The sequence below is a fragment of the Octopus bimaculoides genome, chromosome 3, assembly GCF_046866305.1.
Source record: "Octopus bimaculoides isolate indiv1 chromosome 3, ASM4686630v1, whole genome shotgun sequence".
Lineage (NCBI taxonomy): Eukaryota > Metazoa > Mollusca > Cephalopoda > Octopoda > Octopodidae > Octopus > Octopus bimaculoides.
Window position 1 is genome coordinate 97,163,883 of NC_142930.1, and position 18,328 is coordinate 97,182,210.

The 18,328-nt window shown below is 37.8% G+C and overlaps 2 protein-coding genes and 1 pseudogene across 2 annotated transcripts in view; 2 read left to right on the top strand and 1 right to left on the bottom strand.

Annotated features, from left to right (window-relative positions):
- LOC106868054 (DNA mismatch repair protein Msh2) overlaps positions 1–8,586 on the top strand; it is a 38,824-nt gene extending 30,238 nt beyond the window's left edge. The window contains exons 25-27 of the mRNA XM_014913164.3: positions 741–808; positions 1,781–1,894; positions 5,412–8,586. Coding sequence (XP_014768650.1) covers positions 741–808; positions 1,781–1,894; positions 5,412–5,564 — 335 coding nt within the window. The 3' untranslated portion in view covers positions 5,565–8,586. The remainder of the gene's footprint in view (positions 1–740; positions 809–1,780; positions 1,895–5,411) is intronic.
- A 2,110-nt stretch (positions 8,587–10,696) lies between these two features.
- On the bottom strand, positions 10,697–10,812 carry LOC128247443 (U5 spliceosomal RNA; annotated as a pseudogene).
- A 2,128-nt stretch (positions 10,813–12,940) lies between these two features.
- The window catches only part of LOC106868053 (exocyst complex component 3), a 48,790-nt gene continuing 43,402 nt past the window's right edge, over positions 12,941–18,328 (top strand). The window contains exons 1-2 of the mRNA XM_089349406.1: positions 12,941–13,054; positions 17,922–18,043. Of these exons, the coding sequence (XP_089205532.1) occupies positions 17,942–18,043 (102 nt within the window). The 5' untranslated portion in view covers positions 12,941–13,054; positions 17,922–17,941. The remainder of the gene's footprint in view (positions 13,055–17,921; positions 18,044–18,328) is intronic.

An 18,328-nucleotide genomic window follows, 5' to 3' on the forward strand; every position in this document is an offset into this window, starting at 1 on the left:
CTGATCAATGCAAGCATAAAAAGAAAAATCTACTGGCACTCCATTGGTTATAACAACAAGGATTCCAGTTGATCTGATCAATGAAACAGCCTACTTGTAAAATTAATGTGCAAGTGGCTGAGCACTCCATAAACACACATACCCTTCTTAAAGTAGTTTTCAGGGAAATTCAACATGACAGAGGATGTGATAAGTTTGGCTCTTTGAAATACAGGCACAACTCATTTTTGCTTGCTGAGTGAACTGAAGCAATGTGAAATAAAGTGTCTTGCCCAAGGACACAATGTGTCATCTGGAATCAAACTCATGACCTTATGATCGTGGGCCAAATACCCCTAACTAGTAAGCTATGCACCTTCACTTTTGCTCAAGGACACAATGTGCTGCCTGGAATCGAACTTAGAACCATATGCTCATGAGCTGAATACCTCTAAACATGCACCTTCAGACTGGAAAAAATCAAATGTAAAACATATACATCAACCCCAGAGTAGTAGAACAGGTTAAACAATGATAGAAACTCATGCAAAGTACACAGGATAAAACACGGTCAGAATGTAAGAAAATTAAAACCATCATGAATATGGAAAGCTGTTATCCAGGGTTTGGGCAGTATCTAATTAAACACAAACAGAAACTAATAGATTTTTTAGTGTTGGCTTGTACAATGATAAATTTTGGTTTGTTTTTTAAATGTTATTAAGAATTATATTTCAGAGACTTTTTTCTTTATATTTTAGGAGTTTGTGACCAGAGTTTTGGAATTCATGTGGCTGAACTTGCTCATTTTCCAAAACATGTTATAGAGGTAAGACCTCCTCTCTCTCTCTCTCTCTCTCTCTCTCTCTCTCTCTCTCATGCACACACACACACACAAACTGTTTTGCATCCTTTTTCTCATTCTTGCATAGATTGAGATGGTGAGTTAGGATTTTTTACAGCTGCATGTTCTCTTGCTGATAACCTCTCAATTCTTTTGACTAAGAGTGGTGCTTTGTTTTATCTTAATTTAGCAAACTTTGAACAAATTGGCATAACTCTGTGACTAAGCAGTTTGCTTCATAATTATGTGGTTCCAGATACAATCCCACTAAACAACACTTTTATAAAATACAAATTTATTCCTCGGACTATTATAGCTTTTCCTTTATATTTATTTATGCCAAGAAATAGATGAAAATACAAATTTTCGACACTCCTAATTTTTTTAATGAACTGGTCAAATTTGCTTGTGAATGGATTTGGTAGATGGAAACTGAAAGAAGTCCATCGTATGTGTGTGTGTGTATGTGCATGTGCCTGAGGATGTCCCCTACCACCACTTGACAACTGTTGTGTTTACATCCTCATAACTTAATGGTTTGGCAAAAGAGACTGATAGAATAAGTACTGGACTTTAAAAAAATAAGGTGTCTGTTCATCCAAGCAAGGCATGACCATAATCTAATGATGAAACAAGTAAAGGATAAAAGACATATTTCTATATATGCAGATACACGCACGTATCAGAGTCCTGGGTCTGAAACCAATAATCAGACTTTCTCCTGTATATTCTAGACCCCTTAAGTAATGTCACACATTTCTGAGTTAGTGCTACAGTTTTGTGTTCCCATTGTAGATCAGACTAGAATTGTGGTATTTTTAAAATCTATTCTTAACTTTTTGGGGATTTTTATATATATATATATATATATATATATATATATATTAACAAATTAATTTGATGTATAGTTATTTTAAGAAGGAAAATATTAATGTCAATTGTGTTTGTTTATTTTAGTTTGCCAAGAACAAAGCCAAAGAGCTGGAAGATTTTCAAAGTGTTGATTTGCAGGGTACTGACATGGCTGGTGATGATGAGCCAGCTGTGAAAAAACGGAAGTCTGAGAAACAGGTGAGTTTGGCGTCATCTCTCTCTCTCTCACTCTCTTCTCTCTCTCTCACTCTCTTCTCTCTCTCTCACTCTCTTCTCTCTCTCTCTCTTCTCTCTCTCTCTCTTCTCTCTCTCTCTCTCTTCTCTCTTCTCTCTCTCTCTCTTCTCTCTCTCTCTCTCTCTCTCTCTCTCTCTCTCTCTCTCTCTCTCTCTCTCTCTCTCTCTCTCTCTCACACACGCACACAAAATTTTCTTATATTATATTGGTGCAGGCATGGTTGTGTGGTAAGAAGTTTGCTTCCTAACTTCATGGTTCTAGGTTCAGTCCCACTGCATAACGTCTTGGGCAAGTGTCTTCTATTATAGCCCCCAGGGTGACCTGAGCCTTGCAAGTGGATTTGGAGATGGAAACTGAACGAAGACCATTTTGTGTGTGAGAGTGTATGTTTCTGTCTTGCTGCAAGGTAATTATGAAATGATTGTCACTGTCATACAAGCAGTATCGTTCATTTCAAATATTCTGTGAGAGCATGTCTGGGCATGGAGAAAATGTCACCTTACTTGGAAACAGGTGAATGATTGGCAACAGGAACAGTATCCAACCATAGAAAATCTGCCTCAATAAACTTTGTACAACCCATGCAAGCATGGAGAATGGATGTTAAAATGATGATGATAATGATTGCAATTTGTCATAAATAGTGCCATTGGATTCTAACTGGCCAATTTCAGATTTCCAAAATGCTAATCACTGATTGATTGCATTCCTGGTAGTGGCAGTGACTAAGGAGTGTAAGTAACTCAGTGAATTTTGTACAAAGATTACCATTCTTTTGCTATATAATGATAAAATGATACATATATTTACATAAATACACTACTGTCTTCTATCTCCTTCTCAATTATTCCACCCACTCCATATGATGTTGCGTAGTCATGTATCTTCTCTATAGCAAGACATCTGTGCTTGTCCCTCTGTCATACATAAGTGTCTTCCAACACTTATCATAAATCCATCTCTCCCTCCAACACCACCATTGCATATGAAGGACAAATTGAATAACATAGATTAGATTTAGATGAGATGCAGTTTGGGTTCGTGCCAGGTAAAAGCACTACTGATGCCTTATTTCTAGTGAGACAGTTGCAGGAGAAATACCTAGCTAAGGATAAACCTCTGTACCTGGCTTTCGTTGACATGGAGAAAGCCTTTGACAGGGTCCCCCGATCCCTTATCTGGTGGTCAATGAGGAAACTTGGGATAGAAGAATGGTTAGTGAGAGCTGTGCGAGCCATGTACAGAGATGCTGCCAGTAAGGTGAGGGTTGGAAATGAGTACAGCAATGAATTCCGGGTAGAGGTAGGGGTCCACCAAGGTTCCGTCCTCAGCCCCCTCTTATTTACCATAGTCCTCCAGGCAATCACAGAGGAGTTCAAGACAGGTTGCCCCTGGGAGCTCCTCTATGCTGATGACCTTGCCCTAATTGCGGAGTCACTATCAGAACTAGAGGAGAAGTTTCAGGTGTGGAAGCAAGGTCTAGAATTGAAGGGCCTTAGAGTCAACCTAGCTAAAACCAAAATCCTAATAAGTAGGAAGGTAGATAAAACACAAACCCCTTCAGGTAGATGGCCCTGCTCAGTATGTAGAAAAGGAGTAGGTAGTAACTCTATAAGATGTACCCGGTGCAAGCTAAGGACACATAAGAGGTGCAGCAACATCAAAGGCAGGTTAACTAGCAAGTTAGTTTTTGTTTGTGGCAGATGTTCAGGTGCAATAAAGACTGCAAACAAACAGGAAACAACTTCTATCTCATTCCAGGGTGAAAAACTAGAGGTAGTCGATAGCTTCCGCTATCTGGGCGACCAAGTTAGTTGTGGGGGTGGGTGCGCTGAAAGTGTAGCTGCTAGAATAAGAATAGCCTGGGCAAAGTCTAGAGAGCTCTTACCCCTGCTGGCGACAAAGGGACTCTCACTCAGAGTAAAAGGCAGACTGTATGACGCATGCGTACGAACAACCATGCTACATGGCAGTGAAACATGGGCTGTAACTGCTGAGGACATACGTAAGCTCGCAAGGAATGAAGCCACTATGCTCCGTTGGATGTGTAATGTCAATGTGAATACCCGTCAGAGTGTAAGTATCTTGAGAGAAAAGCTGAACATTAGAAGCATCAGTTGTGGCGTGCAAGAGAGACGATTGCGCTGGTATGGACATGTGGTGAGAATGGATGAGGATAGCTGCGTGAAAAAGTGCCACACCCTAACAGTTGAGGGAACCCGTGGAAGAGGTAGGCCCAGGAAGACCTGGGCTGAGGTGGTGAGGCAAGACCTTCGTACATTGGGCCTCACCGAGGCGATGACTACTGACTGAGACCTTTGGAAATGTGCTGTGCGTGAGAAGACCCGGCAAGCCAAGTAAGATCGTTGCCAGTGCCCCTGGACTGGTTCTTGTGCGGGTGGCACATGAGATGCACCATTTTGAGCGTGGCCGTTGCCAGTACCGCCTGACTGGCTCCCGTAGGATTTTCGAGCGAGATCGTTGCCAGTGCCCCTGGACTGGCTTGTGCGGGTAGCACATAAAAGACACCATTTCGAGCGTGGCCGTTTTCGTGCGGGTGACACGTAAAAGCACCCACTACACTCTCTGAGTGGTTGGCATTAGGAAGGGCATCCAGCTGTAGAAACTCTGCCAAATCAGACTGGAGCCTGGTGTTGCCATCCGGTTTCACCAGTCCTCAATCAAATCGTCCAACCCATGCTAGCATGGAAAGCGGACGTTAAACGATGATGATGATGATGATGATGAGTTCATGGTGTACAAAAAGATGGAATAATTGCTGCTGAAACACCTTTCATCATAGGTTTGTTCAGTCAAAGTTGACCTGGGGTTAAACATTAACCAGTATCAAAATGGATTCTGTGGGAAGGATGGAAAGTTTGGTTCTGATAATTCATCAGTGGGCTAGTTTGGTTCTCAGTTGTGTTGTGCAGCCCTGTATAATAATGTAGCTGAGGAGACTGATCAAGTATCTTTAGGATTGCCTTATTAATTACTACAGGTACAACAAATTTTCAGATACTGTTGGTCCTGACTCTCTTATAATCCACATGAATCTACCCTAATGTACAGGCAACTGTATTTCATTTAATATTTGTTTAATTTGATGCATCTAGCTGGCAGAATTGTTAGCACACTGGGCAAAATGCTTCGTGGTATTTCCTCCATCTTTATGTTCTGAGTTCAAATTCCGCTGAGGTCGACTTTGCCTTTCATCTTCTTTTGGTCAATAAAATAAGTACCAGTTGAACACTGGGGTCAATGTAATCGATCACCCCCTTCCCCGAAATTGCTAGCCTTGTGCCAAAATTTGAAACCAATATTTGATTAGAGTGTGTTGTCCAAAGTGACCACCTCTGGTTCAGAAAAATCAGTAACTTGGAAAGGTTTTGGAACGAAGGGTTCCAGAAAGATCACTGTTGTACCTGTACTTAATTCAGCTGACAACCTCTTATTTTTTCATTTATATTTGTTTTACAGGAAGGTGAACGAATTATTGAAGATTTCCTGAAAAGTGTGAAGAATTTGCCTTTGGATACTCTTACAAATGAACAACTTAAAAGTGAAATAAGCAACCTAAAAGCTGGAGTAGAATCTAAAAATAACCTGTATATAAAAGACATTCTCTCTTAAATTTCTTAAAAGAATGTTAATTCTTTGAAACCTTTCCCTCCAGTCCTCTTTTTGGTCATAAAGCCAGTATTGATACTGATGTATTTTGGGTAGAGTGACATAATCATTTACTATTGGCACTCATTTTATTATCCATGCAAGGGTTGGAGATGAAATCAATTCATGGGATTTGAACATTAGACCAATGTTAACTAAATGACTGGATGGCAGATTGCATAGTGTCAAAAGTAAGTTCCCTGTAGAATTTTGTTGCATCACTATGTTTTGTGTTCAAATTTTGCCATGTTTGGCTTTGCTTTTCATCTTTCTATTCTAAGCAACCTGAATACTAGTAAGGCTAATTTGTGACCTTGTTTCTTTCTATGTCAGAAATTATCGTTATCATCACCGTTATTATCCTGTTACAGATACATATACTCTGCTCTACTAAAGCCTTTCTACAGCTTTTAAAGTAGATTTATTCATGAGTTTTTTTTCCCCTCTTTATTTAGGTTTACTATTTTTTGAACTTCACCAATAAAGGTTTCAGACAATTTTTCAGTTCTGGTTTCCATATATTCATAAAGGCTAGTACTTATATTATGTAGCTATATTTTGTATTTTTGCTATTTCTATCAGAAGGTTTTTATACTTAGAGAGTTTTTCAGCTTCCTTTTACCAAGTTGTTTTTGTCATTTAGGTAAACCACATCAATTAGTGTGCAAAACCTGGATCTGTTGTCAATAATGATGGCTGTTTGGTTTGCTCTTATCTCTTTGTTGTATATACTCGTATATTCCAGATAATCCCAGCATTTTATTTTCTACCAAAGCCTCTAGCAATTTTTGTACCATTTTTCTGCAACTGGAGGCTACTTTGAAGTTAGATAGGTCTTGTCAAACCCTCCACATATGTTACATTCCCGATTGTTTCAGAATCTACCTCTGGTAATATCTATTTAAGAAGCCCTGATTCTCCTGAATGGCAGTTATCAAGCCATCAGTCTCCTTTTTTGGGCAATTGTCAAGTCATCAGTTTCCTTTTTCAATGGCAGTTGTCAAGTTGTCAGTCTCTTTTGAAGTCATATTTGGCTCTGTTGTTTCTTGCAATCCTGTTTGATTATTTTAGGAATTGTTTGTGAAGTTTAAATTCCCAAGCTATGTTCATATACTTGATTGTTCTCTGATTTCTTAAACTATTTTTATTGTACCTGTCATATCAGCAGTTCCTGGATTTTGAGGAATATGTGGATGGGGTACCTATTTTTGCTAAATAAATTTTATTATAAAGGAGATAGGTTGACCAAAGTGGTAAAATATCAGACAAAATACTTAGTGACATTAAATTAACTTTTATATTTTTGAAGTTAAATCCCATGGAGGTTAACTTTGCCTTTCTTCCCTCTGCAATTGATTTAAATGACTAACTTTATTCATCAGTAATATAAAGAAAAAATATGGCCTTGTGCTTAAGTTGGAAATCATTATTATTGAATTCTTTCATTGGCACAAGGCCACTAACTTTGTGTTTGTGGTGGTGGGGGAGTAATTTATATTGAAACCAGTACTGGAGTACTTGATTGGTACTCATTTTATTCTTACCAACAGGATTAAAGGCAAAGTCAGCTCTAATGGAAGTTGATGTCCAATGCTTTCATGATTCTTGCAGTCACCTTTTTCATTGTAATTGCAAACATAATTCACCTCAGTTTTCTGTATACATTATTGCAGTGTCATCATCCAAAATCAGAACAGGAGAATTTTTTCAGTTATATTCAGAACTATGTTTAATAAAAAGTTAGAATCAACAGAAGAAGATATAGCAGAACAATAATACACAGTATTTTTAGACAATTGTCTATGGAAATTGAAGACAGGGCTGGTGGGGAACAATTTTCTATATTTCATGTAATTGGGTTTCTAGGATTTTTTCCATCCACCATATTGGTCAGTACTATTTATTTTATGAGACAAAATACTATTCATTAGGATAAAGTTTAAAACTTATTTCTAGCTACTTTGTCGAAATCATGTTCTCCAGGCTTGATTGAGTTGCCCTATTATGATCAAAGGCATCTCTGCTTTGACCATCATGTTTTTTTTTTTTAAAGCGAAAAAAAAAGACATTATACATCTAAAATTGCATTTATCTAGCATGCTTTTCTGATGGTAAAGTATGATTTCAGGGAAATGTGATTGCTTTATCTAGCAAATGATTGCTTCATGTCTGTTCTTACTGTATCTTTCTCGGCATTTATTTGAAAAATACACTCATTCAATGTTATAGTTTTGCTGTAAATGGAGTCTTCAATAATCTTGCTAAGATACTATCATGTTTCTGTTAGTGCAGTTATGGAGAGATATGCAACATAGCTAGTGATCCTATGATATGTGCTTTATTAGAGATATCATTTCAGTTCTATATTAGTAATTTAGATGTTTACACCATATAACTTTGAAAATACATGTAATAGTTTCTTATTTCAATGAGGATTAATGTTGCAAATTTATTTGATTTATAAGTTCCTGCACTGGCATATTCTCCTCAGTTAAGTCTAGCTTTGTATAGTGGTTCACTAGCAAGTTTTTTTATCTTATCAGTAATACACCACATAATTTCCTGTTTTTGCAGTTATCTTGTGGGCTTAGTTTCTTGTTTGGTTTTAGTTAGCATTTCTACTTCATATCAGGCCTGTCAGTTCTCGGTTTTGTGCCTTTTATCAGTAATACTCAATATTTTCATACATGACTTGACTTTGGTCTGCACCTGCCATAAGTGCCATCAATATTCAGAACACATACCTAACTGATCTTGTTTATTCTCATTACTTGTACATATCAACACATTTGCCTGTCTTTATGTTTTCTTTTGCCACTTATAATTTCAGTCTTTGAAGTCAAAAATATTTATGTTGAAGCAAATTTGGCTAGTTCATTTGAAAAATGAGTGTTGAAAATTTGTATAGTCATCTATTTCTTGGCATAAATAAATATAAAGGAAAGCCACAATAATCTGAGGAATAAATTTGTATTTTATGAAAAAAGTTTTTTTTTTTTTATTATTTGTATGCATAATGGAATATTACTTTGTTTTTTATTTCCTACATACCACCAAAAGGTAGATCTGTACCAGTTTCAGTGGTACACTGTTTCAATATGATAATACATGTACTTCCAAATGTTCATATAGAATGCAAGTTGAAATGAGTCAGCAATTTACTCAATGAAAAGTAATTTTCAATTGCAACATACATAAAAACTAGGTTTGAGTTGTTGAGTGAACTAGTGTGTTCATAAACATACTCGGAACATCAGCAGTGTAATTCATATGTTCCTGATACTTTTTTTTTTTTGTTATTTTTCTTACATGGCTGTATGATAAGCTTGCTTCCCAATATGATTTTGGGTTGTCTCACTGCATGGTATCTTAGGCAAGTGTCTGCTGCTATAGCCCCAGACTAACCAAAGCCTTGTGAGCAGATGTGGTAGATGGAAACTGAAAGAAGCCTTGTTTCCATCCATGTAATTTATTCTTTGTTAACCTTCCACTATATAGAGGTGTAGTAGTCACAGGAAGGTTAACCAAGAATATAATCTTTGTGGCAAATGTGCAGGAACAATAAGCACTAAAAATGCATACATTTTTACAAGTATGCATGCTTCTAGAATCTTAGAGACATAGGTGTAGGCGTGGCTGTGTGGTAAGAAGCTTGCTTCCCAACCACATGGTTCTGGGTTCAATCCCACTGCATGGAATCTTGGGTAACTGTCTTCTACCATAGCCTGGAGCCAACCAAAGCCTTGTGAGTGGATTTGGTAGGCGGAAACTGAAAGAAACTCGTATATATATATATATATTTGTGCGTTTGTCCCCCCTCCCCATCGCCTGACAATCGATGTTGGTGTGTTTATGTCCCTGTATCATAGCAGTTTGGCAAAAGAGACCGATAATAAGTACTAGGGTTACAAAGTCCTGAGTTTGATGTCTTTGACTAAAGGCGGTGCTCCAGCATGGCTGCAGTCAAACGACTGAAACAAGTAAAAGAAAGACAATAGACTCCCTCAAATGCTCGGGGCGGGGTTCATTAGAAGTAGTAGATAGCTTTTGTTACCTAGGAGACCAAGTTAGCAATGGAAGAGGAAGTTCTGAAAGTGTAGTTGTTAGAATAAGAACATCTGGACGAAGTTCAGAGAGCTCCTACCTTTGTTGGTAACTAAGGACCTCTCTCTCAGAGTGAAAGGCAAACTGTATGATGCTTGTGTTGGCACTCCGTCGCTTACGGCGTCGAGGGTTCCAGTTGATCCGATCAACGGAACAGCCTGCTCATGAAATTAACGTGCAAGTGGCTGAGCACTCCACAGACACGTGTACCCTTAACGTAGTTCTCGGGGATATTCAGTGTGACAAGGCTGATCCTTTGAATTAGAGGCACAACAGAAACAAGAAGTAAGAGTGAGAGTACAGCAGGGTTTGCCACCCTCCCCTGCCGGAGCCTCGTGGATCTTTAGGTGTTTTCGCTCAATAAATACTCACAACGCCCGGTCTGGGAATCGAAACCGCGAGTCCACTGGGCCATTGCGCCTCCACTGATGCTTGTGTACGTACAGCTATATTATATGGCAGTGAGGTATGACTGCAAATGGTGTAAGAGGAAAACGGGGTATAAGTGGCTTCATATGTGTGCAAGAAAGAAGACTACTGGTTTGGTTGTGTGATGTGTATGGGTGAGAACGGCTGACCTAACTGTGGAAGGGGTAGACTCAGGAAGTCATGGGATGAAGTGGTTAGAAAGGGTCTTCAAATGCTGGGCTTCACTGAGGAAATGACAAGGGACCAGATGTGACGATTTACTGTACTTCTTGATAAGACGTGTCAAGCTGAGTAAAATTTCTGTCTTCCACACATACTGGCATGCCCTTTCAGGTGCCGGTGCCACATAAAAAGCACCTAGTAAACTCTGTTAAGTGGTTGGCGCTAGGAAGGGCATCCACCCTTGGAAACCATGTCACAATAAACAATTGGAGTCTGGACTGCTCCAACGTCAAACCGTCCAACCCATGCCAGCATGGAAAGCAGATATTATACGATGATAATGATGTAATTTAGTGGCTTGGTGAAAAAGGACCTATAGAATAAGTGCCAAACTTTAAAATATAAGTCCTGGGGTTGATTTGTTCAACTAAACCTTTCATAGTAAAATGTTCCTCCCCACGGAAATATTTAGTATAAGGCGAAAGATTTATCCGCTCGGGGTGGAGAAACCCAATGACTGAAACAAAAAACAGAAGATAAGAGTAAATGGGATGTTGCCGAGATAAAAAGAAATCAACTTGCCGGGAATAGAGATACAGCAAACTGAGGTCAAACGATTGGATTTAGATATGCTGAAAGGGATCATTCAAACTAGGACTAGAAGTAATAATTTACATCCGAATGAACTTTTGAAAATTTCTCAAAGGAAGAAAAAATGTAAATATCAGTCTGCAGACGTGAAAAGTTTAGAACTTCAAAACGAAGGGAGATAACTTTGCTCAATTCTTGCTCCTTGTACATAACAGCGTATAACAGCGTATTGTGAAAATCGAATGTAATTTCTTCGCGTAATAAGAACTTATAGATATAACATATACCAATGCTCCCAATATCGCCCGCTGTTCCTGAATATTATTTATGTTTGTCGTTTGTGGTTATCGCTCATAGTTCCGCAATATTGTTTTAGTATAATTTATTGACCTGTCTCAGTTTTTGGAGTGCGGTCATGCTGGGGCACCGTCTTGAACAGTTTTGTCGCTCAAATTGCTGCGAATACTTTTTTTGAAGTTTGGTAAATACCCAGTTAATCTTGTTTTGCAACCGCTCAGTTTGTCAAGTTGTCACACATGTGAGAAGCTTCCACCCAATTTAGCCCGGGCTAAAGTAGATGCCGCACCCTAACCCCCAATGAACACAGTTGCAAAAGTGAACTTCTTAACTACAAACCATGTCTGCACCTATAAAAGAAGGACGTTTGGAAAACTTAGATGCTGTAACATCAGGACCCGAACACTTGTTCATAAAATTTTACAACATTATAATACAAAACACAAACTGTTTATGAATTGAAATAAAAACACAAGAAAATGCTTGATGTGAGAAATCTAGATTCAGAATAATATAACATGCTCCTTAAACATGTATAACAGTGTTCTTAGGGTCTGCAACTGCCAGTGGCCAATGAGATATACAGATACAAATTTGTATGAGGGGAATTCTGAAAGAAGTTTAAACCCACAACATCCATATTCGTTCCTAAATCTAATTACGAGTAAGCATGATTCAAGAATCTTAGAGACACCCGGGACAAAAGTAGAAGGCACTTGCCAAAATAAATGAAAAATGTTTGGGGAACTTGATGTTGTAACCTCAAGACCCGAACAACTCTTGCTAGTCTTGATGACCCTTAAATCTCATTCACTTATAGTTCTCTAGAGAAAGAACGTTTAACAAATAAAAGTTTTCTTTAGATGAGCTATAGGTCCACTAAGCATGTAGTGGTCAATAAACAGAAGGCACAACTGGGAAGCTGTTAAATCGTCCAACTACAGGTATCTCCTAGATGGGAATGAGGTTGGTGGCTTCTACTACAAGTTATAAATCGTAATCTTGGACAGAAGATATATCTTAAGTTGACAAATAAGATGAGGAACAATCAGTCACTATCTTGCAACAAACGTTTTGCCAAAGTTCCTGTACATTAAGACATACATTAAACACACCAAATCTATGTTTGCTCTTAAAGTAGGGGTACCATAAACAGGAGCTGATTAGAGGAACTTTGGAGCAGCCATAAAGGCACACTCAGTGAAAAGTGAGCCAATGATTGAGCTTCACGGTAACTCGACCTGCTAGAAATAGCAACCAAATTTTCCTCAAATCACACCATTGCATCTTTTAAAAAATTCCATATTGTCGGCCTTGATATACAGACAGACGCATTGACAGAAACAATCAAAGCTGACATGAGACTAAATAAAAACATCTACTACTTTACGTATTACGTATTTAGCAATTTTATACACCAAGATGTTGTTTAGACGGAGGTCACTTCTGGTAGAGCAAACATATAACCAAAGGCATTCTAGCAATGACCGTCCCATCTTTCTTTTTTTGTATATCCAGAACTACTACACTGTGCTATGTGTCCTTTTCTGTTTAGATAGCGGGGGAAGATATGACAGTACATTCTTCAGGAAATAAGAAATAAAAGAGGAACTTAAAACTTATATCTTCACACGCGTTGCTGATTACAAAACAATACCTATCTATACACCAAGTAGATCGAGGTGAAGTAACGTTTCCCTGAGTTAAAAATGAAAATCTTTAGTTTGTGAGTTGAAAAATATTTGAAGATGAGAATTACTTCCCTTGAGACAGGAAATCGTTTAATTTGATACTTAATAATTTTTCTCAACGTTTATATATTAAACTGTTTATTTATGTGAAATGATAAATTGTTTTATACTCTTGCGATCGTAAGTACAACAAACATATATTATTATATTATAATTCATGAATTATTGTAATTTCTGTAACCACTGACGATATATATTTACGTATATATATTTTTTACTTTTAGTATAGATACGATGAAATAACAAACACTTGTCAAATGATTCTGTAATCAATATCACGTTTTTAAGATATTTTGCGGAACTGAATTTTCTTCTTGAAAAAAGAAAACAGTCTTTCAATTAAAATAGAAATTCCAGATTCAGTTGACAAAACCCAAGTTTGTGTGTGTGTGTGTACAGGGTGTCCGCAAAGTCTGGGTACAGGGAGTAAAAAAATCATAACAAACAATTAAATATAAGAAATAATTTCTTAAAGTATGTGTTAATCCCCATGTACCCAGACTTTGTGGACACCCTGTATATATATATATATATATATATATATATATATATATATATATATATATATACAGTTAAGTATATGACCAATGGTTTCGCATCCATAAAGGACTTTATATATATATATATATAACTTGCAGTATTTAGAGGAAGGACCACTGTTCATGATCGTCGCAAATCCTCCTATATCAGTAAGATTGATGGTATTAATGTTCTGCTTAAACTGTTGCCAGTCGAAATTCGCAGGGAGAGATTTCTAGTGAGTCAGAACTTTAGGGAGAAACTATCGTGCGTTGTGGTTTGTACCGTATCTGTCGTTAAGGATAAACACAACATAGACGAAAGGAGAAGAGATGAGTGAGCCGGGAATGCCTGAGCAGAAGCGGTACAAGACGACCTAGCTCTGGTTAACAGAGGCCATTATAGTAGCGTTAAAAAAAAAAAAAAAAAAAGAGGCAGGTTATAGAAACAACACAACTGTGGGTAGGAGGGTGGGCGTTTCAGTGAGTAACCTTTCTCTGGATGCAGTCTAGGGTATCTGAGTTTAGCTGTAGTAGCAGCACCGTCCGACCTGTGAGAGCAGTATTTTATTGTTGGTCTTACCTGAGCCTTGTAGAATGCTAGCTTTTTTAAGGTTGTACTATTGTACAATCTTTCAAGCATTGGGCCTCACAGAGGCAATGTCGCCAATACCAGTGTTGTATAACAAACACCTTTCAAGCATTGGGCCTCACAGAGGCAATGTAGCCAATACAGGTGTTGTGTAACTAGCACTTGTGCTGGGGCACATAAAATGCATCTTTCCAGCATTGGGCCTAGCATATTCAAGGTAATACCAATATATATATATATATATATATATATATATATATATATATATATATATATGTGTGTGTGTGTGATCATCATTTAATGTCCGTTGTCCATGCTGGCATGGGTTGGACTGTTTGACCAGAGCTGGCAAGCTGAGGGACTGCACAGACTCCAGTCTGATTTGACATGGTTTCTATGGCTGGATGCCCTTCCTAACGCCAACCACTCAGAGTGTAATGGGTGCTTTTACGTACCACCAGCACGGGTGCCAATTGCATAACACTAGTATCTGTCACAAGTTGGCTTGATGGGTCTTCTCCTCAAGTATAGTATATTGCCAAAGGTCTTGGTCATTTGTCATTTGTTCCATGAGGCCCAATGCTGGAAAGATGCATTTTATGTGCCCCAGCACAAGTGCTAGTTACACAACACCTGTATTGGCTACATTGCCTCTGTGAGGCCCAATGCTTGAAAGGTGTTTGTTATACAACACTGGTATTGGCGACATTGCCTCTGTGAGGCCTAGTGCTCAAGAGGTGCTTTTATATGCCACCAACATGGGTGCCAGTTACATGACAATGGTATCAGCCATGACTACAATTTCACTTGGCTTGATGGGTCTTCTCAAGCACGGCATATTGCCAAAGGTCTCAGTTACTAGTCATTGCCTCCATAAGGCCCAATGTTCAAAGATAATATTTCACCACCTTGTCTCATGTCTTTCTGGGTTTACCTCGTCCACAGGTTCCCTCCACAGTTAGAGATCGGCACTTCTTTATACAGCTGTCCTCGTCCATACACATCACATAACCATACCAGCGAGGTTGTCTCTCTTGCATACCACATCTAATGCCTCTTATACCCAACTTTTCTCTCAAGACACGTATACTCTGTCGTACATGTACACTGACATTGCACATCCAATGAAGCATGCTAGCTTCATTTCTTTCAAGCCTCCACATGTCTTCGATGGTTACAGCCCATGTTTCACTGCTGTGTAGCATAACACAGTTCGCACACAGCCATCATACAGTCTGCCTTTTAGTTAGAGGTAGGAGCTCGCTGAACTTTGTCCAGCCTATTCTTATTCTCACAGCCATGCTTTCGGAGCTACTGACTTGGTCAACTAGATAACAGAAGCTGTCAACTACTTCTAACTTGCCCCACTGGCATTTGATGGAGTCTATTTTCTGTACTTTTTTTGTGTTAATTGTACCTGTGCACCTTCCACACACAAAAACTATTTTCCCAGTTAACCTTGTTCTGATATTGCTTCACCTCTTATGTGTCCATAGCTTATACCAGGTACATCTTATGGAATTTCTACCTACACCTTTCCTGAAGATTGAGTAGGGCCATCTACCTGAAGGCATTTGTGGTTTGTCTGCTTTCCTAATTACTAAGGCTTTGGTTTTTGCTAGATTAATTCTAAGGCCTTTCAATTCTAGACCTTGCTTCTGCATCTGAAATTCCTTCTCTAGTTCTGGTTGTGATTCAGTAATAAGAACAAGGTCATCAGTATAGAGGAGCTCCCGGGGGCAACCTGTCTTAAATTCCTGTTATTGCCTGGAGGACTGTGATGAACAGGACAGGGTTGAAGACTGATCCTTGGTGAACCCCTACTTGTACCTTGAGATATATATATATATATATATATATATATATATATATATATATATATATATATATATGTATGTATGTATGTATATATACACACAAACACACATGCACACTCTCAAGCGCATGCATGAACCATGCCCTGGTGCCCTAAATAGCCAATTGCTAGATTTAGATTTATGCTATCCATTCTTTCTTCAAAGACATAAGTTGCCTAAATGAAATAAATTACTATAACCAGAATAGAGACTAAGTCATTAGTTCCTTTTACTTGCATGGTACTTTTCATGCATGTAAACACTTTTCGAGCCAATGGGGAATCTCTGTGTGATTACTTGACCTACAGGAAATAGCAATCAAATCGCACAATGATATCCTAAATAAGGGCAGGATATATCAGATATTGTAAACAAAGAAAACTCTTTACTTTGTTGTGGTTGTTCCTCTGTTTGACTCAAGATGGTCATTGTTGGAAATTTGATTGGGGTTGATCTGGAGCCAAATAACAACAGCACTCTGTTGTTGTGATTCATCTTTTAATCTATCATCATCATTTTCCTATGCCATTAGTCAACAGTTGCTCCTGATCTCTCTCCTCTGTTACATACACAAGGACTGCAGTATTGAGATTTGTTCAGGTTTTCATGATGTCAAACCAGGATTTTCTTTGCTCTTCTTCAACTGTACTCTAAAGAATTGTTTGGGAGATGGATTCACAACAGTATATATGTCCATACCAAGTGAGCTTTCAGCAATTCACTCATTTGTATTTAGTTTATACATATCTTATTTATTGTTAAGACTAGTTTTTGACAATACCTAAAACAATTATCAGTACAGAAGTTGGCCATCCTGTGATTGCTCTACTAGAAATAACAAAGAAATCTTCCTCAAATAACACCTTGCCAACTTAAACAAGGTGTGATATACTGGAAAATATAATCCTTGATATTGATATTAAAAAAAAATGGGATACACATGACTGAAATGTTTCTAATCACAAATCTTCCAAATCAGAGAAGACTTGAGACTAAATTACAATGTATTACAGGGAAAGTGATTATTTTGTGTAGTTTATGGTTATCTATCATGTTTGTGGATGACCATCTTATTCTTTAAGTCTAGATCTTTTAATTACTGTACATCCAAATCCATCTTCAATTATGTATCCATTGATAACTGTACTTCTTATAGAGCATGGAAAACCTCACCTGCTACTACTTTGACTAGACCTACCATGTGCCTGAGAAATATGCACACCAAATGCCACTGTAAAGTTTCAATACACAGTTATCTCCTCTTACAATGTGGAATATGGACCTTGGGTATCAAAGGTGGTCACTGTTATTGCAAGCAGTCAGGTATCACTTGCATTTGTCATGAAATACCATCTCTACTGTAGTTTCTCTGTGTCACTAAATTCACTATGAAACAGATAAATCCAGAGGCAAGGGTGACCCAAGATGACTGGTACCTCCATACTGCAAAAATGTGCTGGAAATGCAGTCTCTCAGAATCTACCTTAAAGCTGAACACTATGGCTTATTTTTCTCTTAGGACATTCTCTCTTAGTTTTTGTTTTTCTGGATTTACCATAAGGCAGCTAAGGAGCCCTATCTATTTCTCTCTGAGGTAAATGTTTTGACAAGAATTAAGGATTCACCACTCCCAAAGTGGTTTTATAGTATGCTTGTTCACCACCTGAAGTACTTCTATGTTCCCATGCATTAATCTCAGTTGAATGAACACTACCAGAGATTATTGAATCTTTAGTCTTACTCATGGTAGAAGCTATTGGTAAGAACAACATGGTTGCTAACTGCATGTTTGCTTATAAGGTATGCAATTTAGTCCCAGGTTGGCAATGATCAAGTAGATCAGTGATGAAAGGTATTCCAGTTATGACCATCCTGAGAAATTTTTTATAATCAAATATGCATATAAAATTTAAATGTCTACAAAGTCTTGAACAAACGTCAGCAATAAGATAAGATTGTCTTCTATTTAAAATTGGTAATTAAGTTTTATTAATATTTTGTTGTTTATTCATTTTTTGCAGTAAATTTTGAAATTTCCTAAATGAGAGAAAGTAACTCAACACCACCAGCGCCGCTGGATCTTGGAAGGTTAGAAGCTGAAGCTATTGATAATGCAGCAAAACATGTATCCAGTCGTTTCCAGGTAATTAATTGTGTGCTTTTTTAATAAAATTTTTTATTAAAAAAAAATATTTTCTATATAATTTAATTAACCAAAATTACTTATTTTGAAACATCCATTTTGCACATTTCTTCCTATTATTTTTTTTATTTAGTTGTAATATATATTCACATTGTAAAGTGTGTAAAGTGATTGTCATTGGGAAGGGCATCTAACCATAGAAACTATGCCAAAGCTAACATTAGAATTCAACACAACCCTGTGACTTGCCAAATCCTGTCAAACCATCCAACTCATATCAGCATG